The sequence below is a fragment of the Emydura macquarii genome, unplaced genomic scaffold (genome assembly GCF_026122565.2).
Source record: "Emydura macquarii macquarii isolate MOO-44397 ecotype Brisbane River unplaced genomic scaffold, CSIRO-AGI_Emac_v2 contig_2924, whole genome shotgun sequence".
NCBI classification, from domain to species: domain Eukaryota; kingdom Metazoa; phylum Chordata; order Testudines; family Chelidae; genus Emydura; species Emydura macquarii.
In genome coordinates, this window is record NW_027133061.1 from 3,108,636 (window position 1) to 3,135,834 (window position 27,199).

The following is a 27,199-nucleotide window of genomic DNA, read 5'->3' on the forward strand; positions in this document are numbered from 1 at the left end:
GGCTTTTATTCTCCTGCTTTCGTACCTAAAGTCACATGAATTAGTTAGTGATAAGAGAGGAGCCCTGTGCCCCGCCCCGCGGTGCAGAGCATGAGGGTTCAGCGCTAGCACGAACGAAGAACGGTAATATCCTGCCCGCGGAGTTGTCCCATGATACTGGGGTTCCCTGCAGCCATTCCATTTCAAGCTCTGTTATCACATATTAGGGTGTGTGTAGCAAGATTGGTACTGGCATGGGAAACCTCCACAGATGAGCTGGGCTGTGATAGGAAATGTATGATGATGGCAGCAGCCGCGCGCGGAGCAGGAGGAGGTCAACCTACGTACAGCCACGTGAGGTGTGACGCGCTAGCGTGACGTCAGTGACACCTGATAAACCAGTAAGAGGGCAATGCTGTGATGTGGGGGAGGAGGCTCCTTGGTCACGTGGTCCGCCGGATGCAGGTGACTGGCGCCCGCATCACGTGCAGGTGCTCCTGGCCTAATGGAGACCCAGACCACCCCGTCTTCCCCCTCCCCCCCCCCCGCGAGCCCTGGGGCGCCGCTGGGCGGCCTCACTGGGGCTGTTTCCGCTTCCGCCCTAACGTTCCGTCTCCGTCAATCGCCGCGAGTCCTGCCAGGCCGCCGCGGCGGGGAGCGCTAGCGTGACGTTTAAACCGGGCTGGTCCGTGGTCCGCCGGATGCGCCGGCGCTGAGGTGAGGTGGGGAGCGCGGGCCCTAACGTTCCGCTCCGGGCCGCGGCAGCCGCCCGGCGGAGCCCAGGCTGGGGCGGGGCGGGGCGGGACTCGGGGCGTGGGCGCGTGGCCCGGCCCCCGGGCGGCGCAGGGCTCCGCTGGGCGCAGGCCAAGGCGGGGGAAACCTCCCGCAGCCGGCCCCACATCCCCGGGCGAAGGCGGGAGTCCTCAGCCTGCTCCCCGTACTCCGGCGGAGGCGACAGGGCCCCCGTCTGTGCTGGGGGAGGCCGGAGCGGGGGATCCCCCCGTCTGTGCTGGGGGAGGCTGGAGCGGGGGGGTCCCTCCGTCTGTGCTGGGGGGGAGGGGGCGCGTCTCCACTCTGCGCGCCGCACAAAGTTGGTAAATGACGTTCTGGGGGAGGGCAGGACACCGTCCTCTGTCTTTACACTCCCCTCCTTTCCCACGATCTGGGAGGGTTGCACTCCAGACCTCTTCCCTGACCCAAAGGATTCCCTTGTACTGAGCTGTGCGTGCTGTCCCGGAGCTCTCACTGGTACCCGTCTCTCATCCCCATGTTCCTTTTTCCTCTCTACTCCTGAATGTTACTGATAAAACAAGTGAATTATTAGCCCAGTGTTTTAAGTTAAACATCTCAGTGAACGACTCTGGGAATCTCCAAAGTCTCTGAACAGATTTGATTGTTGTACATCTACCTCAAAACTAACAATCTCAAAGTACTCTAGAAACACTGCTCTGATCATTTTGGCCCAGATCAGGGAGCACTCAGATCTGCGCTTTTTAGTTCTGTTGCAGGCCCCCATTCTATAGTGTTCTCACCCTGTTCACACAAGAAGTGTGGGTTCTGGGGACTAGGGCAGGCAACTGGGAGTTAGGGCTCCTGGATTCTGATCTCAGCTTTGCCACTGACTTGATTTTTGATTTCAGACAAGTCACTTAACTTTTCTGTGTCTGTTTCCTCATTTAGAAAATTAGTAACACTGATCTGTCTCGTAGGAGTATGGGAATAAGAAAAATCAATGCGTAGCTTTGGAGATAAAATGCTATATAAACGCATAGTTCTGATTTTTCTCTAACATCTAGCTCAGAAGTGAGATATGGAGTGGCTTTTTAAAAAAGAATTTGACTTGGATGGACAATCTCATCAATCTGCCACAGTGATGGTTTTGTCGAGAGGAATTTTTGCCCTTTATAACTCCTGTTCTCTATGCATCATAGGCAAAAAGCATCCTTTTTAAGGGTGTGTATTAGGTTTCATTCTAAACTTGGGTCTTCAGAATGCTTCAAGTAGCACTAGTGCCTCTTTAGGGAGGATAATAGTACTAAGAGTACACAGAAACAAGGGGTCACCCAATAAAATTGATAGGCAACAGGTGTCAAAACATAAGGAAAGTACTTCTTCGCACAGAGCAAAATAATACTCAGGACTCCTGCCTCCCATTTTCTCTCTAACTGCTAGATTACACTGCCTCCTTTGCTGGCTTGTCAGAGGTATACATGTGATAGTGAGGAGGGAATTGGCGCATTTATTTCCATTCTAGATTAATAAAAAAATGTATTAAAACAAATAAAATGGAGCAACAACAACAAGAGGTGGCCATGTGAGTTTTTACCTTTATCTGCGCAAATGAGTTTTATAAGCAAGGTAAGAATTGTCTGTCCATGAATGTGTTGTGATTGTGCAAGGTTGCTTCTCAGAAAGAAGTAAGGGGGTGGGTAGGAACAACCCAATCTTCCTATGTTGCAGAATTTGGTAAAATTTTCTGTTGATGTAAATGAGCTCTTATCCGACTACAGTTAAATTTGTCTGATTGAAGGCATCTAGATTTTTAGCCTTAGCATAGCAAGTCTTCAGACCTTCAAAGTAGTCGTATTGGGGCAGTGCTGTGAGCCAAAAGGGTTTCTATTGACATTGTACGTCTTACCATGGCTTTGGAAACTCAATTATAATTAGAATTTTTACTTAATTTTAGACATATATGTTTTACAGGATGAAGCTAAGTATATTGCTTATCTGAAGGAGCCACAGTTGCTTTGACAACAGCTTTGTGAGAACATCAATTTCAGATTATCCATTTACTGAGGAATAACATAGTGAAGAAGGTTAGTGGATGTAAACTTTAATGAGAGATGCATGTGTTGTGCAGTTTCACTCCGGGACCACCTGGTAGAAATCTTCTTATATTTTGCCTGTCACCTTACTTAGACATTTTAATAAACACATTTGGCCTTATATGCAAGGTTTAACTGTGTATAGAATACATGGCTGAAATATAATGTTTATCTATAAGTACTATATAATGGAGAGTAGTGCTTATGTGTTCTATTCACTCTTCTGATATTGAAATATCATGCTAACCTGCCTGAGGCTGAGTATTTTATTAGGTCTTATTGAAATACATAAATGAAGGTAAAATCCAACAAGGCATCACTCATTCTTATAGCAATATTAGCCTGTTTTTCAATATATAAATGAAGATATTAATATAGCAACTTGCTTGTTATGAAATGTAATAATGGTTCTTAACCTAGCTGAATTAATGATCATGAATATCAATGTTAACTTTTAACCATCATCATCTGAAATGTTACCCAACAAGCAGCTATAACTGAAAGGTATCTATAGGATGCCTGTAGGTTACATTTACTGTTGCTTTAAGTTTTCTTGCTCTTTGATGCTTAAATATGTAGAAAATTTCTTGACTGTACAAACAGAAAAATCTAGATTTTTATTTGTGCATATAGTCTTTTTATAGAGAATAACTTTATTTTAAAATGTTGATGTTCACTTTCTGATTTTATGGGTCAGTAGTAACACTTTGTAATTATACAGTACAGAGCTACCTCCCGATTTTTTTCTTGTAGGAAAGAAATGTCTTAGGCCCAGCATGTTTCCTTAAAAAGATTGCCCCTTTCCAGATAAAGGAAACTTGGTTTCCAAATCAGATTAAGGTCTGAGTTTATAATTAAACATTATTTCATTTGTAGAGTGTAACCCTCTCACATAGTAGTTTCTGTTTCAAACAATTAGTGAAGAGAGATCTTGTCTTCAAAATCTGTAGCTCACAACTAGATTCCAATGATAGAGGTGGGGAATATATTGCTTGTAGTTTGCAGAAGGCTAGTGCTGATTGAGGCCCTGAATGTGGAAATGCTCACACACACAATTAATTTTACATACGAGTAGGCCCATTGACTTCCATGGGGTTCTCAGACTTAAAGTTAAGCATGCCTGAGAATATTTCCAGGATGTGGGCCATAGATTGTGTAGTGAAACGTATATGTGCTTATGCTTGGTGAGGCAGGATGATCTTTTTGTCTAAAATGATTCTATTTGAGATTGGGAAGGAATTTTCCCCCAGGTCAGATTGGCCTTGGTGGTTTTTTTTTTGGCCTTCCTGTGCAGATTGGGGTACGGGTCATTTGCTGGTTTGAAATAAAGTAAATGGAGGATTCTCTGTAATTTGAAGTTTTTAAATCAAGAGTCGAGGACTTGAGTAAATCAGCCAGACGTTGTGGGCCTTTTGCAGGAGTGTGTGGGTGAGGTTCTGTGGCCTGCAATGCCCAGGAGGTCACATTAGATGATCATGATGGCCCCTTCTGGCCTTAAAGTCTGAGTCTGTGGTGAGGCTGCGAGTCAGGAGTCCTGGGAATGGCTAAGGTACACAGCAAGGAGACAAGTCAGCCTTAATTTCCCATAGTGTAGAAGGCTCACATGCTTAGCTTGTGTAGATGTTGAGGCTTAATGTCTGTCACATGTTTTGAGATCTTCAAATGGAAGGGACTAAGCACTAACTAGCGTGTATTAGGATTTTCAGTGCTTATCAAAAATATATTTCATTCTCATTGCTTGGACTTGTTCCTTTCTCTCTCAATATTGTAAAAACTATTCTAATGTATAGGGTGCTAGTGATGTATGTGAAACAAGTTTGGGTAGGTCTTAGTCCAGTTAGTAATGGACAAGGATTCACATCACATATCTACTACCCCATTGGCGCTAATTGGCTGCCTTATTAGCACAAGCCAAAGACTGAATGGACCATGCAGACAGAACTCCCTCTTCCCCCCCACTTGAGAGAGCCACTTAGGGAACTAATGCACAAACATGTTATCTCTAATAAGGGTCTAATACTTCCTTTGTCTTATATAGTTAGATTGTAAAGTCTTGAGGGCAGGGACTGTTCCTTGTCCTATATAGTGCTTAGAACAATGGCACCCCAATCTTGGTTGGGATCTCTAGAAATAAATACATTTATAAAATCTTTTGCACCTTCCATCAGCTCTAAATTCACACTAAAAAAAGAAAAATCACCAATATTGTGGTGATTTGGCTGCTCCATTCTCTCTAATTGATGCTTTTTCCACGCTTCATTTCTCTTATAGGTACAATTGAAATAATTCAAGTCAGCCTGCTGGTGAAGATGTCGCTCTCTAAACGGGAATTGGATGAGCTGAAGCCATGGATCGAGAAGACAGTGAAACGGGTCCTGGGTTTCTCAGAACCCACTGTGGTCACCGCAGCATTGAACTGTGTTGGGAAGGGAATGGACAAAAAGAAAGCAGCTGGTATGTCCTCCACTTTTCATTACGACACAGCACATTCATTGCTGCGAATTTAGGAGTATTAAAACTCCGTGACAAAAAGAGAGGGAGCTGTGTGAAATAGACACTAAAAGCAATACCCAGTTGAATTTATCAGGATTTCTGTTTAGCAACACAATCCATTTTTCTGCAAAGTATTTCATGTAAACTGTACCCTACCACGCTTTAGAGCTAAACAATAGCAAAGGAATAGAAGCATCACTCAAGAAAATGAAACTAACAATATAGACACTTGGTTTAGAAAGCAACTGAGTGAGGCTTTCAAATTTGTATTTGAAATAAACGGGAGTATTTGTTCCTGGGAATAGCTGTGAGCTTTACAAATGGAACGGGAAGAGCTGCAATGCATTTGAAATGGTCTTAAATTCATATCTCACTTCCTTATTCTTGGGCACTTCCTGACCTGACTTTAGTGGTGCTGAACTGCATGTGGCAAATTGTTTCTTCATCACTAGTTAAGGTGACAATGCTTCCATTAGATGGACCCCCTTTTATGGATGTGAAATCCACTTTGTTCTGAGAATGTCCGTGCTAATTCTTAGCTCAGAGCTAATTTTTATATACTTAACATTTCCAGACTTACTATGTGTTCACAGCATGTGCAATAATAGAAGCTTAGTTTGGATGGATTTTCTTGTACAGTATTCCCCTTTCCCTCATGGCAGAAGTTGGCATTGTCTATGAGGCTTTCAAAACACTTTGAGTGCTACAGAAACTGACAAGACAGGAAATGCAGTTGAAAAGCTCTATTGTTAAAGAAACTGAAGAAATTTGCTTTAGTCGTTGTTAGAGACTACCTTAAAAAGAGGCTTTTGTGGAATCACCGAACCCATAGGCCCTGTATTCTAGATGTCAGGGGAGTGGCAGACTGAACTGAGAGGCTGAAGTATAATTTTTATCCACTTATTCCTGTCTCCAAAAATGGTCATTGTCTAGTCGTCATAATTTCTCTTCCTTGCCAGACCATCTGAAGCCTTTTCTTGATGATTCCACTCTGCGGTTTGTTGACAAGCTCTTTGAAGCTGTAGAGGAAGGACGAAGCTCCAGGCACTCAAAATCCAACAGTGACCGGAATCGAAAGAGAGAATTGAAGGTAAGCTAAGGACTGATTGTGTTATTGTTTGTTAAAGGCCATGAATGCAGTACTGTTACTTTACCACATTCTCCTCTTCCAGAAAGGCACATCTTGTAATGCTTAAAGTTCAAGAGAAAAGACCCTTCTCTACAATGAAGTGTGTGAGCCTTTACATTTCAGTTTTTTATTCTCTTCTGAGGTGCCATGAGGTACCAAAATACTTTCCCTTACCATGTCCTGATTTGGAAGACTAAGCATCTGGTTTCTTTAATAGTTCCTTAGTAGGTTTAATGGAACAAAACAGCTTAAATGGCATGATTTGTGATTCTCTGCTGTTTTTCTTACTCCTGTATCACCCACTGCATTTTTGCCATACTGTTGAGTCTTCATTAACTATAGGTTAGAAGTCTGGGTTAGTCAGTCACAGTTTGTAGTAACTTTCCATTGCTCTTCCTTGCTCAGATGTGTCATTGTAAAATCTAAACTGATTTCACAACTATCAGTGAATGAATGTTGGTGGGTTATCTTGTACATTTTCACTTTCTGTCCATGTACTGAAGCTCATCTGGAACCCACAATATGCAACTTCTGGCAACCTCTTTTTTTCCACCAAAATTCAAGGTCCTGAAATACAGCAAGGATTTCCTACTGTTCTGGTGGTTTTCCATCTAACATTTGACTGAGATGGGGAAAGCCTCATGCATCCACAGCTGTATTCTGCTTCTCCCCGCTATCTTAAAGACTTTTGTGTTTGACCCTGGAATTACAATTTTTTCCATCACTTGCATACAGAGTTTAAAAATGGCTACTCTACATGCTTTTCCCTGGTATTAAAGTAAGTTTCCTTTCACTTTTTTCCTGAGGTTCCTATTTCATGGCATTTTTATATTTCTCTTTCTGAAGTTTTGCATTTATCAGTTCCTGAGTACATCAGTGACCTAGTATATTTCTTTACAGGGCTTTCAGCTGTGCTTTTCCAGTTGTCCAAGGAAAAGTGCATTGTAGTAGGAGGGGGATCTGCCTACACTTCTCAATATTTTCTGTCTGAAACTGTTACTTTTCTTCTCTGCCTGGCTGAGGCTTTAAAATGTGCTAGAAAAGGGTCTATTCACCTTTCCTCTTCCAGGTTTCAGTTCTGTGCACTGGTTAAATAGTCATGCATAAAGAAAAAGTATTTATCCCCAGAGTATAGACATTCTGGGTGGCAGCAGTGCATGCTTCCCTCGTGCAGCCCTGCCAGTGCACCTTAACCTGATCTGGCGTGACACTCGCTCCCCCCTGCCCCTCATTCCCCAAAAGTGAGAGGGAGTTCAGTCTTCCATATCTCAAGTCTGGTCTACATTGCAGACTTATATCAATATTAACTATGTCATGCAGGGGTGTGAAAAACTCTCACCCCTGAGCAACGTAGTTATAATGACCTACCACACCACACCACACCACACCACACCACACCACACCACACCACACCACACACACACACACACCCCCCCCCCCCGGTGTAGACAGCACTATGTTGTCAGGAGAGCTGCTCCCGCTGGCATAGCTATTGCCTCTCCGAGAGATGGATTAACTTTGTTGACGGGAGAGATCTCTCCCATCAGTATAGAACATCTTCATTGAAGTGCTGCAGTGGTGCAGCTATGCCGATGCAGCGTTTTAAGTGTAGACATGCCCTCAGTCATTGGCACCTCTACTGAGACTATCAACAAGGGAGCCAACAAGTGTTAGGTGGTGGTATCTTTGTGCTGTGGACACATTTAATTAGGAATTAGATGGAAACTCACTAACTCATTTCACCTAGGCCACCAAACTGTCCTCAGATTGGTTGTGATTGAAAGCCAGACAGCCATCATCCTTTGTCCCAGCCAGATCTCAAGTTTCTCATCTCTTATATCTTGGGGAGACAGAGAAGAAACTGGAATATCTGAACTATGCCATGCAGACACATGATATCTCATTGTCAAGCAGATGGTTCTGCAGATGAACCCTTTGGCTGATGGATTACAGTCTACACTTTGAGTGGTGATTGTCTTTTACTTCTGTAGCACTTCTGTTGCAAATGGATCCCAAAGCTCTTCACAGTCTGTTACAGATCATTTATAGGACATTGCTTTACCCACCCTGAAAGTACATTCTCGCATGATGTGGAAGCTACTTAGCATCAAACAGCAACACCTTACGATGCTGTAGGACAGAAAGGGAAGACCATTACACTCTGAAACTCCATGGGAAATCTTATGGAGGTAGGTGAGATACCTAAGCAGGGATTTGGACCAGGCACTGGGGCTAATGCCCCTTCTCTAGTGAAAAGTGCTCTGGGATCTTGAATGACCACAAGTGGTCCAAGTCCATAGTTTTGTATCTGATTTAAAATTCAGCCCTTCCAGTAGCACAGCATGCCCAAACATCCTGTGATGGGGCACTGGCTCAAGAAGAAGAGGATCATCTACTGCATCACCAGCTCCTCTTCCTGGTGTTAACTTTCTTGGAGGTGTCACATCCAGACATTGATCTGCCCTGACCCTGCTTAGCATGAGATCTACTGGAATTGCAGCCCAAGGTAACTTTTCCCTATTGGCTCTTCCTGGAAAACATTAGTTCTGCTTTTACACATGCTCACAGAATTAGGATTGTAGTGGTGGACAGAGGAATGATTAAAAACATTAGATAATACTCATGTTAGCTGTCTTCAGCATTCTGTCTGGCCTTCTCCTTCTCCTCTCTCCCTTGTACCGTTTCATGGGGTAGATCACTGCTTGGGAAGTTTCAGGAACTAAAACGTAATGGTCTACACACTTTATACTATGGGCAAGTCCTTTCTCTTGAACTTGTAGGTATTCCAAGAAGTACCTGTGTCTGGCTGAGGAAGTGTCCTTGTAGAATATGAACCATAATAGTGAAGAGGGGATTTCAACTAACGCTTACAACCGGTGTGTATATCTTCTTTTCAAATAACATTCACTTATAATACAGTATGCCTATTATATGGTAGATTAAGGGCTTGTTTACTCACACAAACTTTTAACTAATCAATTTAGTTAAATCAGTGCAATCTCCTTTTAGAGACACTCTTAAATCAGTTTGAGATTTAGAAACCAATTTAGTTAAATCAGTTCAGTTTGTGGGTAGACTAGACCAGTGGTTCTCAACCAGGGGTACATGTACCCCTGAGGGTACTCAGAGGTCTTTCGGGGGTACATCAACTCATCTAGATCAGTGTTTCTCAACCTGAGGGTTGCAGCCCCCAGTGCGGTCACAGGATGAATTTTGGGGGGGTCACAAGTGCAGAGCCAGCATTAGGGGATGGCAGGCAGGGCAACTGCCTGGGACCCCATGCCACAGGGGGCCCCACAAAGCTAAGTTGCATGCTTCAGCCCTGCTGCCGGGGGCTCAGGCTTCAGACATGGTTCACAGGTAAAAATCAGACTTAAGTATCACACTGAAATGTCAGTACAATATTTATATTCCAATCAATTTATTTTATAATTATATGGTAAAAATGAGAAAGTAAGTAATTTCTCAGTAAGAGCGCGCTGTGACACTTTTGTATTTTTATGTCTGATTTTGTAAGCAAGTAGTTTTTAAGTGAGGTGAAACATGGGGTACACAAGACAAATCAGACTCCTGAAAAGGGGTACTGTAGTCTGGAAAGGTTGAGAACCACTGGATTAGACCTATATCTGTGGGCAGATGAGCGAGAACACACAGGCTTACTGGGAAGAATTATGGACCTAGGAACTTTAATCCATGCAGAAGAATGATAGTGCCTTTCACACAATGATCTGAGTGCTTTGCAAACATTAGTTAACCTTCCCTTCACCACCACCCTTTTAGATGGATCATCGCTTACCATTTTACAGGTGAGAAACTGAGACACAGATTGAATTTGCGCATGATCCCACAGTGGGTAAACGGCAGGGCTGAGCATACAACCTAGAGTTCTGTATTCTACCCCTTGCTGTAACTGCTTAACCAAAAAAAAATTCTAAATAGCTGGACTTGAGTGGTGGTTTCTTATCTTTATCAGTAGCCTCAAGTAGCCTTGTTATATCATTGATCATAAGCTATCCCATCCTGTTCCTGTAATGTTAGGATGTGTTTGGTGATGACTCTGAGATCTCCAAGGAGTCGTCCGGCGTTAAGAAACGGCGTATTCCACGTTTTGAGGAGGTAGAGGAAGAGCCGGAGGTTATCCCAGGCCCGCCTTCAGAGAGTCCTGGAATGCTGACCAAGCTACAGGTTAGTCTTTTCAGGCTGCTCTCCTCTATCACCTCCCCAGAAACCGAGATCTTGGATCTTAACATCTTAATTAACATTTAGTTTCAGTGTGGGGGAATAACAAATGTTTCAGGTATCTTATACTTCATATCATGATTAGAAATTTGAATGTACAGGCCCAACATCCTTTTGAAAACTAATGGCAAGCTGCTTTTCACTGTGTCATTTTCAGAGCTTGCTGCTACTATTAGCTAATTTCAGTAGAAGTTCTCTAAATCACAAGCCATTTCTCGAAAACTGAGTGACAGAATGCCATGTTGATGCCTGGGATTGCTAAAACTTGTTACTCGCACAGAATCTATATTTGCTAAAAGGCTATGAAATGTTAACAAATACAACTAAACTACACTGTGACTAAATGGAGAAAATACATTTGTTATGCAGTGTCCTTCATTTGTTTGAAGAAGTGTTGACTTGCACTGAAGTGTGTTTACATGACTGCAAGTGGTATAAACTATTCATTAGCTGAATGCCATCTGTATACTTTGGCACATTTCATTATTTTTCTTAATTATACAGTACCATAAATGTACATGGAGTTTTGCAAATTCAGAAAACATGCTCTGTCTGAAGCTCTTAGCCTAAATTAGACTGACCAAATAGTTCAGAGACTTCAAGTGGTTTACCAGTAAATAGCTTAATCTCCAGGTACTGCGAGTTTTTAATTAGTGGATTAATGTCAATGAGTTTAGTGGAAGAGATGTTCTAGAATTAGTGAGATTCTCATCTGACGAAGTGGGTTGCAGCCCACGAAAGCTTATGCCCGCAGAAATTTGTTAATCTTTAAGGTGCTACAGGACTCTCGTTGTTTTTGCTGTATACAGACTAACACGGCTACCCCTCTGAGATTCTCCTGTATATCATCTTGAAACATTTTTTATAACGGGAAAAGGCAATTCAGTTCTTACAATTCTCAGTGTCAATGAGCAGACTGAATTGATTAAGAACAGGCCAGGAAATCATTTTGCAGGTCCTTTCACTTTCTTTTGGAACATGCAGAGCACTTGGTCACACTTGAATTCAGCCAACAAAACTGTTAGAGAGAAAGGGGAGATCCTCTTTACAAATGAAACAAGTAGACAAAGTTCCTTTTCTGTACGGTGTCCTAAATGGGAAGAAACAAGTCATGGCAGTGGGCACTGACTACATGGGGTTGCTACTGCAGAATTGGGGGTCGTTGATTAGAATTGTCCCAGTTGGTAGCTGAGTTAGTTCCACTAAGCTGATTTGCCCTCATTTGCCACTATGTGAGGAGCCTCTGCAGACTTCTGACTTCTTGTGAGGAGGAAGAAACGTAACTGTCCAACTTTATTTTTGCAGATCAAACAGATGATGGAGGCAGCAACACGTCAGATTGAGGAGAGGAAAAAGCAACTGAGTTTCATTAGTCCTCCTGCACCCCAGGTACAGCCTTTGATAAAGGATCTGCCCTTTGCTTTCCAGGATTCAAATAGATAACATTGTCTTTCTCCTTGAACTGTGATTTGCATGCTTATTCTGACACGTATCTAACAATATATGTCTCTCCACAGCCAAAAACTCCTTCTTCATCACAGCCAGAGCGTCTCCCCATTGGCAACACCATTCAGCCCTCACAGGCAGCCACATTCATGAATGATGCTATTGAGAAAGCCAGGAAAGCTGCTGAGTTGCAGGCCCGAATCCAGGCTCAGCTGGCCTTGAAACCAGGACTCATTGGCAATGCCAACATGGTGGGGTTGGCCAACCTGCATGCAATGGGAATTGCACCTCCGTGAGTACAAGCAACTTGTCAATACACTGTAACCCTGGTAACTTTCGATAGAAACAAGACAAATGGAAGAATGCATACTGTCAGGCTTCATTATTACCTTTCCGCCCAACTTCATGTGTATCGACTTGGATTTGTAAACTGGATAATCACAGCTCTATGTCAATGATGGAAGCACCAGAGAGTGATGTTGGACAGGCATTGCTCTTTTAGATGTTTTCTGGCTGCTGCTGTTCATCTCCACTGTTACAACTTGTAGTTGCCCTTTGAATGTTAAATTGATTTCAGGGTCAGCTAAGAGTAAGTAGTTCAGACTACACCAAGTCCTTGTGGCCTTGTCTACACTAGAAATTTTCTAAAACTTTTCACCACAGCCAACGTGGGTTCAGCTTCATCAGTGGTTGCAGTGGTGGGAAGATTAGGGTAGACAAGCTGCTGGTTGTCAAACTGCCGAATGGTCTAGACCTGCTCAGTCTAGATTGCACGATGGTTAGAACGCAAGATCGCGCTCTCAGCTTAATTATACTGGTGCTTCCATCATTGCAGCCATCAATGTAGCGAAACCAATGATTGCAACAGTGGGAAATCTTAGTGGGGGCAATGCCTCGGGGCTGACACTGTTACACTCAGGTTCCTTTATGCCATTCTGGCAACATAAAATTTTAGTTGTATAACATTTACTTTCACTTTAGGGCCCCTTTACGCTGCCAAAGAGGTGTAAAGATACCTTGGTGTAAATGAGAATCTGGCCTCTAGTGTAAACACACCCATATCATTCATGGTGTCTGAAACTCATTTCTGTTCCCCAAAATATCAAGAAAAGGGAAGCGTTTAGGTTATTGATGTTCTGTGAATGATCAAAATGTGGAAACCTCTGTGATGATGCCTCAGTCAGACTTATCCTAGTCTGGAGGTCGCTCTAGGCTCTGTGGACCATAATACTGGCACCCTACTGTTTGAATACTGTTGCAGTAAAATGGTTTCATATCTATTTCCTTTAGATTATGTTGGTTAAAAAGGCTTAGAGAAAACCACCAGAGAGCAGATTTTTCAAGGCCTATCTGGTGGTGGTCACAATACACTATATTCCTTTCGAGTTAATGCTACGTGACTGTATTTTAACAAAATGTGTCTTTCATTAGGAAAGTGGAGCTAAAGGACCAGACAAAGCCTACCCCACTGATCCTGGACGAACAAGGCCGAACTGTTGATGCGACTGGTAAAGAGATTGAGTTGACTCACCGTATGCCGACCCTAAAAGCTAACATCAGAGCTGTAAAGAGGGAGCAGTTTAAACAGCAGCTCAAAGAGAAACCATCTGAAGATATGGAATCCAACACTTATTTTGATCCCCGGGTTTCCATAGCCTCATCCCAACGTCAGAAACGCACCTTTAAGTTCCATGAAAAAGGCAAATTTGAAAAAATTGCACAGAGGTTGCGAACAAAGGTATTGTCTAGTTTTCTGAATGCAGATATTAATGAACAGCACTAGAAGTGGGGGAGTGACCAGGGGACTGAACTCTTATGTTTCATTCAAGAATGATGGAGGTTCATTCAGTCTGGGTACCTCAGGACAAAAAAGCTTTCCACCTGGGATCGTTGAAAATTTTCCATCAAAACCGTTTTCAGTGGAAAATTGGGTTTTGATTAAACAAACATTTTTGTGTAACGTGTCTTTCTGCATTCATTTTTGACCACACAAAGAATTTAGTTTTTTATGAAAAGCTTAAATTTACCATGGGAAAAATCCAATTTCTGATCTACTATTTTCAATAGAAATAAATGATTGGGGGGTGGAGTGGACCTGTAAAAATTTAAAGGGAGAGAACTTGCCTACATTTTAACCATATGCAAAAACATCGGTGTAAGCACCCAGTAATTGTTTGTTGCAGTGCCAAGTAAGGTATAACTAGGATTCTTGGAAAGAGGAGCTGATTTAGGCTGGATATTGGGGAAACCCTTTCTGATACTGAGGTTGTTACACCATGGAAGAGATTGCTCCAAAGAGACAAGTGTGAAGTGCTTTGAGACCTACTGATGGAAAAATGCTATGTAAGGGCTAGATGTTATCATCACTGAGACATTTTAAAAGTGGGCTGGGCAATACATTGGGAAGTATCATCTAGGAGAATAATCGTGTGTTAGAGTTGTGCAGTAAGCCTTGCAGGGTCAGGATTGTGGCAGGTTTAACACCCACAAACTTCCACAAAACCATCCCTTAGTCCCGGGCCCCATTCTGTGCTGCTTCTATGGCATGCCCTGATCAGCTTGTAAAAGAATATATCCAGTTTGTTTTGCTTTTGAAAGGCTACGTTGTGACCTGCTTGTATTATCTCTCCTCTTGTTCTCAGGCTCAACTAGAAAAGCTGCAGGCAGAGATCTCTCAAGCTGCCAGAAAGACCGGGATCCACACTTCTACCAAATTAGCTCTTATTACCCCTAAAAAGGAGCTGAAAGAAGGGGAGATCCCTGAGATAGAGTGGTGGGATTCGTATATCATACCTAATGGCCTTGACCTGTAAGCTACTGGGGTTTGATAACTTTATTGTAGAGAAGAAATTAATGACCTGCCTTTTCAGAGTTGCTGACCACTCTCAGGTTCTGTTGAAATTGATGGGGGCTGAAGTGCTCAGCACCTCTGCAAATCAGGCCATAAGCCTTTACTGCATCTTGCACAGAAACAAGTGCATCTGCTTGAGTAACTGCATTCTACCCCCTAAATTCCCTGCTAGAGGTTCAGTTGTATATTGTTCGCTCCCTGCCCCAATGTGTTGCGTTGTGCCAAACAGCTGCCATGTTCTATCCCAGCTTATTCCCATGACTGACAAAGCAGTTCCTGAGTGCAGTCGATACAGCAGTTTGAGTGATTTTGGCTAAAAGCCGGTGTTGGATTTTCAAAAGCAGCTAAATGATTTTGTAGTACAAGCCCCATTGACTTTGTCATTAAGTATTTTTGAAAGTTCTGCTTTTAATGTCAAAATGTAAGATCAATACTTAGAATATCTGGGACAATGGGAGGGACACCTGTACATTAATACTTTATGTAGGGCCCATGCATCTCCCTGCTTCCCTTGAGCTCTGGATTTTAGAGTGCCTGTCAGCATCTTGTGTAAGTTTAATAGGTAGCCTGTGTTGGAGGGTGTGGGGCAAGTTGCTTTGTTCACAGAATGCTGTTGCTTGTGAAACATTGAAGGAAGGAGGGAAGCCAACCTTAAGATGACTTAACAGCGATACCCCAATTCTCTCCTGTTTAGAACAGCTGGAGTCTCCCCTAAACGAGATGACTACTTTGGGATCACAAACCTTGTGGAACACCCAGCGCAGCTAAACCCACCAGGTACTGTTATGAGCAGTCTAGTTCAAGGTGTCCTTGTTGTCTCGATCAGTTCATGATACATGGGGGGTCTTGTAACAAGACTGTTCCAGTGCTCTAAATTACTGGCAGCCTGAGACCTGAACCAGCTGCATCCCTTCCTGTTTTGTGATACCACTGACTTCATTTCTCACCATGAAAGAAACCTTGTTGAGGTAGAACATAGGGCTCTACTAGCGTGGTGAGACTGCTAGGACTAGGAAGGTCAGTCTGCAAAAAGAGTGGGGGAGATCACATTTAAAAATATAGTGACCAACTAGATATTGGAAACTGGTAGACTCCCACACGGTAGAGGGAATAGCGACTGCTACTTGGACATTATGGATATGTCTGCACTGCAGCTAAACACCCCTGTCACCTGAGTTGGGCTCTTGGGCTGTTTATTTGCTGTGTAGATGTTCAGGCTTGGGCTGGAGCATGAGCCCAAGCCTGAATGTCTGTGCCACAATGAAACAGCTGTGCAGCCCAAGCCCTGTGTGCCCAAGTCAGCTGATGCGGTCCAGTGGCGGGTGTTCAGCTGCAGTGCAGACATATCCCAAATGCCTCCTGTGGTCCACATGATAACATGGCCCCCAAAAAAGGGACACAAGATAGTAAAGAAAGGCTTAGATGATTGGGGTTAATCTGTTTAGCATAAGTAGCATTGTAACCTGTTTTCTGGTGCAGCATTGATGTAAACAATCTGCAGTAACTCAAGGATCACAGATTGTAGCAGAGGTAACCTATAGAGCTGAGATGGGAGAGCTACATGCTCAAAAAGAGGTGATTCTGTAAGTTACAAGCTGACTGGGTGGGTGGGGGGAGGACAGAAAAGGTGGTGTTGAGCTGCCTTAGCATTAAGCATGAGGAATTGATTACCTAGACTGCAACTATTTCCATTTCCTTTTCCCCGTAATGATCGTTGACCGTATTTGGTCCTGCTCTTGGGAAACTGGTAAATATAAACTGACTGTTCGTTGGTTTACCTTTCTAGTGGACAGTGACACACCAGTGACTCTGGGCGTTTATCTAACTAAAAAAGAGCAGAAGAAGTTACGACGTCAGACTCGGAGAGAAGCACAGAAGGAACTGCAGGAGAAAGTCAGGCTGGGTCTAATGCCGCCTCCTGAACCAAAAGGTAGGAAACTACCTTGTGGAGAACAGGCTGTATGCAAAACGCCACACTGTGAAACATGCAGTCTCCAAGTGGTGACATGTTGGCTAGTTAAAAAACCCATGTTAAATTGCAGCAGGAAAAGGAGCTGTGAGAAAAATCCTATAGATCTACACTGTTCATGAATTTACATGTATGCATGTACATTCATAGAGTTAAGTCCAGAAGGGGCGATTGTTATCATCTGGTGTGACCTGCATAATGCATGCCACAGAATTTCACTCAGTAATTACTGTGTCAAGCCCCATGTACATAGGACAGCATTCTGGGGTGACTTACACCTCATCCAACCCCATTGACTTCATTAGGCTTGCACAGAGGTTGAATGTACATACTACATGGAGTGCTCAGATGAGAGGAACCACTTTTTACTAAATGTAATGTATTGTTGCTGTGATCTGTCAATCAGTTGCCACACTGTACCTAGGAATATCTGCATTTCAGAGATAAGTGGTGTCTGTTCACGTAGCTAGTAAATCTGTAAAACATTTTGAGCCTGACAAAAGACAATATAGAAGGCTGTTTTAAAACAATGCTGGGAAGCCTTTTAAAGTAGGAACAAGCCTTATAGAGGGGATATGGTCTCACTTAGAAATTAACTTGTACCTTTCTTTCAGATGTTTTCCCTCTAGTGTTTTTTGCTCTTACATCTTTGCACTCAGATTTGTTTAAAGTAAAACTTCCATTATGAATACTTTTTCATTTTTAAGCTTTTGTGGCATCTCTACTCCTATACTTATAGGAAATAACAGATGCCTTTTGCATTTTGACACAAATTATGGCAAGTTGGTACTTGATAGAGGATCGAGCCCTTTAAAATGTTCCCCTCTCTCTTTCCCTTGCAGTAAGAATTTCTAATCTGATGCGAGTACTTGGGACAGAAGCTGTTCAGGACCCGACAAAAGTGGAAGCTCACGTTAGAGCACAAATGGCAAAGAGACAAAAGTAGGTTGCATGTCACTGCTTCCTTGTTTATTATTTTATAGTGGATTTAGCGGTGGTGGTGTACTGACAGCCTTAGAGACTGAAGTCCTCTATTGAAGCACAGAACAGATGTAGCAAAGACAGAAGGAAGGGCAAGTTTTACTCTCATTCTACCCCCACAGTGTATTTCAGCTATGCCTTGAAAGGCTCCCCTCTGAGAGCTAGAGGGGGTTGAGTGTTTGTGACCCATCCATTCTTGGCTCCTTCTCCTGCAACTGCCAGCAAGAGGCCCAGTTGCAGTGGTGGCTTTTGCGTAGAGACAGCTATCTGCTACGAACTGGAGTGAGACCCTGACTCACTTCACAGACTCATCCAACAACTACTTGTGTAGTAATAACTTTGAGGCATGGTCCTCCTGAGCTCACTGCATTGAGTCACTTACACTGAATACTCTCAAGTTTAGTACTGAGCAATTGACTACTCCAGACAGCAACATTTCCACAGTGATGTGAAGTGGTGTGTGCACGTGTTCATCCTCAAGGGATGTCATCTGAGAAATGCAGAAGTTTCACTCTGATAAAGTTGAACTGAGTAGGCACTTTAAGAAACTAATCTAAAGCACAGTTCCTGAATTAAAAGTCCATGTGCGTAGTCTCAAACTACAAATAATCAGAGCTGGATTTTTCAAGCTGTGGTAATACTGGGCCTTATGCATCATCATCACTAGATCAAATGCAGCCTCTAGCAGTACTGACTGAAAGTTTGCACCATCTGATGGTGGTTTAAAGATCTATTTAAAATTAGTTGGTGCGTTTTGATCCAGTTCACGCCACAAATCACCACCATTACAGCTGGCACTAATTGCTCGCTTTCAACAGATACCAAGGACTAAATGGATTGATCCCTCATCGCTAGAGGCATTGAAAGCAAGTTGGAGGGTCAGGTTGCAGGAAGGTTGCAGTACTTGTTTGTGCTTGTTACAACCTGGTCCAGTTCCTCTCTGGATGGAAACCAGTCTCTTGAGCTCTAGCAGGTTGGGTCCTTTCACATGCTTCTAAACCAGCTGGGTCTGGGCAGAGCCCAGTTCACTGTTCCTAGCTCTGGGTCTGCAAGCGCAGCCAAGGCCCACTTCCCTTCCAGTTCTGTGGACAGACATCAGACAAGCTGCATTTCTGCTTACCTGTTGCCTCTTTCCTCCCACTCAGAGCTCATGAAGAGGCCAATGCTGCACGAAAACTAACAGCAGAACAGAGAAAAGCAAAGAAGGTTAAAAAACTTAAAGAAGATATTTCACAGGGAGTGCATATATCTGTGTACAGGTGAGTGCCTTCACCCACAAAGCCAAGAGGTGCCTAGTCTCAGACGTTTTTCCCGTGTGACTTTTTTTTTTTGTAAATACACATGACGACAAACTCATGTCTACAAACGTGTGCTAATATGGAGTGTTCCTTTAATACAAGGCTGTCGTCATCTGGCTTCCTGAACTCCATTAGAAACAATGAAGGCTGCTCAAATTATTTTAAGGTAGAGAGGAACAACCCCCGCCCTCCTCACACACACACTTTCCCAAAAGTAAATGATTGAAAAGGTAACTCCATTCTTCACTCATCTTGCTGGAGCATTCAAGGTGAATGTAGGAAGTCTCGTAATACTTAGTTCTTCTATAGCACCTTCCGTCCAAGGATTATGAAGCATTTTATGAATTTAAATCCTAATGACTGGGAACCTGAGACACAGGGAGATTGAATGTCCAGTATCACAAGCAGAGCTGACAAATAGGACCCAGGAGTCCTGACATGATAAAACACCATTTACAGTCAGATGAAAGCTTCTATTATAATATAAATATTAAATTATTAACTCTTACCCAACTAAGGATGGGGCCTATTGTGCTAGGTACTGTAAAAAGGTGAATAGGTCCCTGTTCCAAACTGAATAAAAACCTGTTGAGCATAAGGTTTTCCATATACCCCACAGTACTGGAGAGCTTGAAGTGAGTGTAAATATTGGACTGAATGGGAGAAGAGTGTTATCCATAGTTCATAGTTCTGTAGTTCCTTTTTCAAATAGATAAACCTTTGCTTTTATTTCCTCAGAGTCAGAAATCTGGGCAACCCAGCAAAAAAATTCAAAATTGAAGCAAATGCTGGACAGCTGTACTTAACAGGAGTGGTGGTTTTACACAAAGATGTCAACGTGGTGGTAGTAGAAGGAGGTAAGCCTTAAGGTTGTGGGCTCTGGTTAGAACATTAAAAGTTCAAAAGCTTGTTTCTGATCAAGATACCCAAATGTGCAAATTGCCAATTACTGGGATTTATGGAAGTAAAGGAGGATGTTAGGTTGCTATACTTAGGATGCTGCTTAGATTTACTCCGCACCAGCCCTTTGGTAGTCAAATATGTTAGCTACTTAAGTATTTTAAATAATCCTTTAAATATTTAAAGCTTATATGTTTAAGAAATGCAGCATTGTTAAATCTGCTAAATTTGAAGTCTCAATATTTTGACAGTGGCAGCTTCTCAGGAAAGACTCTGCCAGCCAATCTGAGTCTGCTACAATGCTTACAACTTGCATAGTGCTTTATAAATGTTCTCACAACACATTTTGTAAGATACTATCCCCATTCTATAGCAAGGGAAACTGAGATGGCACGGAGGTGAAGTGACCTGCCAAAGGCCACAGAAGAGCATTGGTGTCAGAGGTTGGATTGGAATGCAGGGGTTCCTGTCTCCAAGCTCTGTGCTTAGGCTAGACTATGTTCCTTTGTCATTGATCAGCAGTGGTTCTCAGCCCAAGGGCTGCTTGTGGTCCAATCAGGACACAGCTATGACTCGCATGACCTCCTCAGGGCCATATAGGTAGTGCATATATTGTGTGGATGCGGCCCACATAACACAGGGAGAGCTGCATATGTGGCCCACAATAGTAAATAGGTTGAAGACCACTGATCTACAGTAAAAACAACGAGAGTTCTGTAGCACTTTAAAGACTAACAAATTTAATTTCTGCAGTATCTTTGCCCAGAGTTTTTAGCTGGAACTGAATATGTGTTTGAGTGTTTAGTTTTACTTCCATAGTTTCAGGTGTCATTAGCTTTCTCTGCCTTTTGGAGACAGAAAGTAACCCTCTTAGGATTCTAAATTGAAGTTTTCAATGAGCAAGAACTGAGTCAAAATGACTATCCTCTCCTCTCTCTCCAGGTCCAAAAGCACAGAAGAAATTCAAACGTCTTATGCTCCATCGAATAAAATGGGATGAGCAGACATCAAACACAAAGGGAGATGGTAAGTGTAGAAGTGTGTGTGTGTGTGTGTGTGTGTGTGTGTGTGTGTGTGTGTGTGTGTGTGTGTGTGTGTGTGTGTGTGTGTGTGTGTGTGTGTGTGTGTGAGAGAAAGAGACGTAGCCAATGTGACTGTACAGAAATGGCAGTTGGGTCATTTTGTTGCAACCTAGAAGAAAAGCCATTACCATGCAAATCCTTCTGCAGAACATAAATAGACTTGATCGTCTGTGGTGTAAATTTGAAGATGTCTGTAATACTGCTAAAGCAAACCAAACATTGGGACTGGAATTTAAATGATAAAAAGCCAGGAACTTCAGTGCTGGCTTACATACCTTACCATTGTTTACAGCAGTTTGCCAGACTGCCTTCTGCAGTGTCAACCCCTCCTATTCAGCTGTATGCCACGAACACACAGTGGAGCTTGAACTGGCTTTGCATTTGCAAGACTTGAAGTTTGAAAAAATACGAACTCCAGTATAGGAAGGTGTGTGTGCTGGCAGACCGAGGAGGTGGATGTTCTTGGGGAAGTGTATGTTGTAATTCTGTGAGGCACTCTGGGTAGTAGAAGAGGAAGCAGTGGTCCTCTAGAACCTAGTGCAGGTATGCATCCCTGAGACAGGAAGTGGGGAGCCCAAAGCACCAGTCACATAAGTCTGACTAATACTGGTACACAGACAGTGCTGGAAACCACTCCTCTATTAATGTGGCAGCTGTACAGTGCCATTGGCCAACTATTTTCTTCAATGGTCAGCTCTTCAGGACAAGGACTGTGCCTTCCTATGTACTTTCTGCATGCTTAGCCCAATGAGAGAGCTGATCCTGATTGGATGACCCCTGAGTATTACTGAAATAGATATTTTGTAATTGTGTAGCATGTAATATGAGAGACCAGTCTGTGGCTGTAGCTGTTGCTGTATGCCGGTGATACTCAGACAAAGGCTTGGGAGCCACAAGTGGCTCTTTAATGTGTGTCCTGCAGCTTTTTGCAGCACATATTAAAACACCGGGTGATTTAATTATTAACCAGTCAGGATGCTCTTACTATATCATTAACCAATTAAGTTATCAACTTGCACTAAGTTATTAATTTATTTGCTGGAAAATTATATCTCTAGATCTATAAAAATATAAAAAACTAAATATTTCCCCTGTCCTACTGTTTAAATACAAATATATGGTACTATAGCCATTTACTCCTGTGGCTCTTTTGGGTAATGTTGATTGCTAATTTGGCTCCTGAACCATTGAGGTCTGAGTATCGCTGCTCTAGGTACATGATAGAGCCTGAAATGAGAATAAAAATGAATGTGACAGAGGGATGTAATCACTTCTGAATCTTCTTTGCAAGTAAGTTAGATCTTCAGCAGTATTTGAATTAGATTTTGTGCTTAAATTTCAGATTATGAAGTCAGGTGTAACATAACCACTAATAGATGTGCAGGAATCATCCCTAAACACAATTAGAGAAGGGTGAAGGGAAATCAGCAAACATCCTTGTGCATCCCCAAAATGAGGGAAATGTAAAAGTCTGAGTCTAAATAGCAGAAATACAGCTGGGATTTAGAGGGGAAAAGTTCTCTAAGTGGAATGAGAATAGCAGCCTGGGTAGGACTGCCACTGTTTAGAGCTTTGGGGTGGGAAGGACTTGTATTTTAATGCTGGTGCTTTCATAGTGACTGCCTGGAGTTCCTTATTAGCTGTAGGTCTAAATATACTTTATTTTTTCAGATGATGATGAATCTGATGAGGAGTCTGTTAAAAAGACAAACAAGTGCTCTCTGGTTTGGGAGGTAATTTATGATCTTGATTTAAAGGAGAATTTTGGGCCTCCGGCTCAAGTGCTTAATTTCTGGGTCACTTGGCTTTTCATTACTGCTGATATAAAACATGCGTGCAAGCTATAAAACCTTGTTAACTGCTGTACACCTCTGTTGCAAATTGCTATGCACAAAGCATTTATTTCACTACCCACTTGATGGCATTTAGCTACCTGATGTTTGTTTTGATTGACACTCATGGCCAACTTAATTCAATCTGAAATATTCAGGGTTTATCTTTTAAACCTTATTCAGATGGAGAAAACAATGTGGTGACTTACGCTGCTTAGGCCCCACAGGAGTATTTTTTGCATTTGGAAGTGTATAGTGCTGGGAAATGCAGAGGATGCATGATCCAGTTCATATATCTAATCACCATTCAAAAGATGCTTCCAGGGTAACTTATTGGCTGCTTTTTGCAGTGCAGGAGAGCTGGGTTTCAGTCTCTGTCTCTTGCTCTGGTAAGGGGAGGTAGCATATTTAGCCCTTGTGGAGGAGAAAGCAGTCACTGCTTTCTATGGCTAACCAGTGACAAGAAACAAGTTGGCAGCTTTCAAAAGGAGTCCTGGCCAGAAATACTGTGGCTGTATAACTCCTTTGTGTTCCAAGTGACTTGAGGTTGGGGCCAGCACCCTTTAGTTTTCATGATCACATCCTTTGAGATGCTACATAAAAATATTAGCATCTCCAAAGTCTTTGGAGATAATCCTGCACAGCAGCATAAAAAACACTGGCTACTCAGAAAAAAGATGGATGCAGACTGGAATAAAACATGTAACTTTAATTGTAGCCACTGAACTGCTCTCAAACCCTTCCGTTTGTTGGCGACTTATCAAAGGAAAGTATTTTCCTGGCAGTTCTTTTAAAAGAAAAGATTACTAAGTGACAGTGGAAATTGCCCTTATTTAAGCATATTTCTACACAACTTTTCACCCTTCCACAAATAAACATAGCACTAATTTAATTATGCAAATCATAGTTCCTCTTTGAACACTTGTTTAGAAACCTGAGAAATTACTTTCTTTCAATTCTAAAGAGGTTTATTCTCGATTCCTCTTGTAGTTGTGGTGCATTTGCTTGGTGGTTTTTCCTGTCCACAAGATGCATCGGAAAACTCCTCTTTCTGTCTGTTGCAGGGTACAGCGAAGGATCGCAGCTTTGGTGAAATGAAATTTAAGCAGTGCCCCACTGAAAACATGGCACGGGAGCACTTTAAAAAACACGGAGCTGAGCACTACTGGGACCTGGCTCTGAGCGAGTCCGTGTTGGAATCCACAGACTGAGGGTGCTGCTGCCCCCAGCGTTCCTGTTGTTAATTTGAGAACAATACCTGGCTGAAACTTGGACAGAACTCCCTTCCTCTCCTCAAATCCCTACAGTACAATGCATATGATTAAAGAAATATTTTTAAAACAACAATCACAGCTACACTGTTTTCTGGATAAACCCAACTCTTGGAGATATTGGTGCAAAACCATGGGAAAGTGGTATCCACCAGTGATGCGAACATCAGATGTGCTCTTAGGTGTCTCTTATGTTCTCTGGAGAGAATTCAGTTTTGGGGAGGTAGGAGAGGCAAAGACAACTGTTTTCAGTAGTGTCATTAGTCCTTCACATACAGCTGTCTCAAATGGAAGTACAAACACCTCCTTGCTTTGTCCAGTAGATGAGGTCTGACATTGGACAAACTATATGGTGCACACAATCAAAGATTGCTCCTTTATTTGAGGGGGGGCAGTTGTTTGGGAGCAGCCCCAAATAGTCTGAGGAGGCAGAACGGAGCATTGGAATTTGTAAAGCAGAGTAGGAGATGGGGACTTAGCCCACATCCTATATTTACATAATAAACTTTTTTAAAAGAAAGTCAAAGATGTGTTTCTTTACATGGGAGTTTCAAGTAGCTTGCTGTTGCTCATTGCAAACTGTTTTTCTGTTCATGGCTCTTGCCTCAGTTTTATACCATAGCGTGGGTATATTGGAAGGATCGTTTGACAGTAACCTCAGAATCAGGAGCCCATTGTGCTACAAACATGGAGGAGGAAAGTCCTTGCTCTACCTCTTAAAATCTAAGATAAGTAACAAACAGGGTTTATGGGGGGGAAGGATACAAGACATCGGCAGTTCTCTAATTATAAACAAAAGATGCCAGCTCAGCATTCATTCATTGGCTGATCTTAGTTTAAGGGCATAGCACATGGTGGGTCTCAAATAAGTATTTAAAGAGGAAAATGGACCGGCTTTATAGAGGAGTTGAAGGAGGATGTTCCATGCATAAGAAGCAATTGGAGGAAGGGTCATTTGTTTTCTTGTGAAGCTGATTTGAGCAGCAGCAGTTGAGGGCTGATGTTTGGCAAGATGAGCAGACAACAATGAAGAGGCAGGGTTGTGAAGCCTGAACTTCAATATTTAGGAAAAAGTGGAATTCTTGTAATATCCTGTGCAGTATTATTAATAGCAGCAATGAATATGATCAGCATTTGGAGCTGTAGTGTGCATTGTACTATGGTTAGAGGCAGTTACTGTCTCGGATTGATCCTTAGAAGGAAAATGTTGAAATGAGTGGTTCCTTCAGTTAACATTAGCGTGTGCTTCTACAGCCAGCACTGCTTTGTCTTGTATTTCATGCAAATTTCCCTCACTGTATGACAAGCTTTGAACCTGCTTTTATATTAATGGAAATGCTTTGGTGTCATCCCACTTACTTCACGTCTATGTTTATCCCAGCTTGTGCAGAGATGAAAAGTAAATAGCATCTTTTCAATGTCTTTTTTCATAAAGTGGGAGAGGGTTTCCCTAAGTACATTTTGTTCTGTTTTCACTCAAGTCCCATACTAGCTGGTAGGCAGACTAGGTTAACAGCTCTTTAAACAGGTTGATGCATCATGGGAAATGTAGAATATTTTTCAAGGTTGGAACAAAGGATCCTGTCCTTCCATCTTGTGCAGTCAACTACATCAGTGCAAAGGGGATGTCAAATGCGGTCAGATCGGCATTGGCAGTCCTTTACACCCATTTCATACCAGTGGGAATGAATGTGCAGGGTGCAGGACAATGGAGAATGTTTGTGTTACTGCTTCATTGCATAACCCAATGTGCGTGTTACTGCTTCATACCATACCTGGAGTCAAACTATTTGAGAATGACTTCTGACAATTTCAAGAGTCATGACTTCAAGAGAGGAATAAACAGCTCACATAGTATGTGGGGGCAAGGGTAGATGTAGAAAATGCCATAATAAATGTTTTTTTCTAATCCTGTATGGTTGTGCTCCAGGTTTCTAGTAGGATTAGTCATTTTTTGGCTGTCTTTGGCACAACAATGCTTTTGTTTATATTCTCTGCTCTTTACATCCTGATGCCAAGCACTACTTCCTGCTTAGCTCACTCTATGAAAGGAACTTTGCATATATTGGGTCCTGAATGTAGGAAAGACTCCAGCTTGAATTAATATCACATTATAGATTTTTTTTTAATAACACTGACGATTCTTAGAATAAGCCTGTTTTACTCAATTTTTTGAGGAACAGGATCCAAGACATGATCTTATGATATTTACCACAAAGTAAAATATTGTCTGATGAGAACGAGGGCATGGCTGGTGGGTAAAGAAAGACACAGCTTCCCAATAACCATCTTGCCCCCCATGAGAATGCCCAGGCCCCACTTCTCTTCCATCAGTCTGCCTTCTGCAGCAGAAGTTGGGGCTACGTAACACTTCCATGTCTATCTTGTGAGAGCTTAAAACTATGCCTCCTCATTGTAAAGAGCCGCTATTGTTAAACACAGTTTTTTTAAAAACCAGCTATTCTTCTGTTTCTTAAACCATCTTAGTTTAATAACAAAATATTAAAAATTCAGTCTCAACTTTTTGTGCTGCTTGTTTTTTGTAGTGTGTATTGCCTGAGGACAAAGCCAATCTTAGTCCGAATCCTCTCCTGGGCCTAAGGCTTTGCTACCTTGGCTGTAAATCACTGAATATTGTCTAATGGTTGGTTTATTTTTTTTAATGTCGTATAATGAAGCAGGTGGGAGGCTCGTCTCTTTTGTAAGAGCTTGATTTTAACAAGTTTAGCGAACGCCTCATTACTGCCCCTTTAAAAGGGGTATGTTTCTCTCGGTCTGTCCTTTCTTCAGCCTCTTCTGGGGTAGGCTCTGCTCAGCCTGTTGCTCTCTCCCCACAAGTGGACGGGTGCAGCTTCTCGCAGGGCTGTGGGGGGGGCTATAGCCCCACCTGTAGCTTTTGCAAAA

The 27,199-nt window shown here is 42.5% G+C and overlaps 1 protein-coding gene across 1 annotated transcript; it reads left to right on the forward strand.

Annotated features, from left to right (window-relative positions):
- The first annotated feature begins 2,643 nt into the window (after window positions 1-2,643).
- On the forward strand, window positions 2,644-27,199 carry PRPF3 (pre-mRNA processing factor 3). The gene is made up of 16 exons (XM_067569481.1): window positions 2,644-2,795; window positions 5,076-5,258; window positions 6,257-6,387; window positions 10,465-10,611; window positions 11,971-12,054; window positions 12,183-12,403; window positions 13,543-13,849; window positions 14,754-14,920; window positions 15,657-15,739; window positions 16,749-16,892; window positions 17,774-17,873; window positions 19,058-19,171; window positions 19,949-20,067; window positions 21,053-21,136; window positions 22,864-22,925; window positions 24,089-27,199. The coding sequence occupies exons 2-16, from the start codon at window positions 5,114-5,116 to the stop codon at window positions 24,233-24,235; spliced, it is 2,055 nt and encodes a 684-aa protein (XP_067425582.1). The 5' UTR covers window positions 2,644-2,795; window positions 5,076-5,113; the 3' UTR covers window positions 24,236-27,199.

What these genes read in the sequence shown, in the direction of transcription:
- PRPF3 (XM_067569481.1), top strand. Translation starts at nt 5,114, where the DNA reads ATGTCGCTCTCTAAACGGGAATTGGATGAGCTGAAGCCATGGATCGAG. An exon ending in TTAGTCCTCCTGCACCCCAG is followed by an intron (nt 12,055 to 12,182) that starts GTACAGCCTTTG and finishes GTCTCTCCACAG; the next exon opens with CCAAAAACTCCTTCTTCATC. An exon ending in CAAATGGCAAAGAGACAAAA is followed by an intron (nt 17,874 to 19,057) that starts GTAGGTTGCATG and finishes CCTCCCACTCAG; the next exon opens with AGCTCATGAAGAGGCCAATG.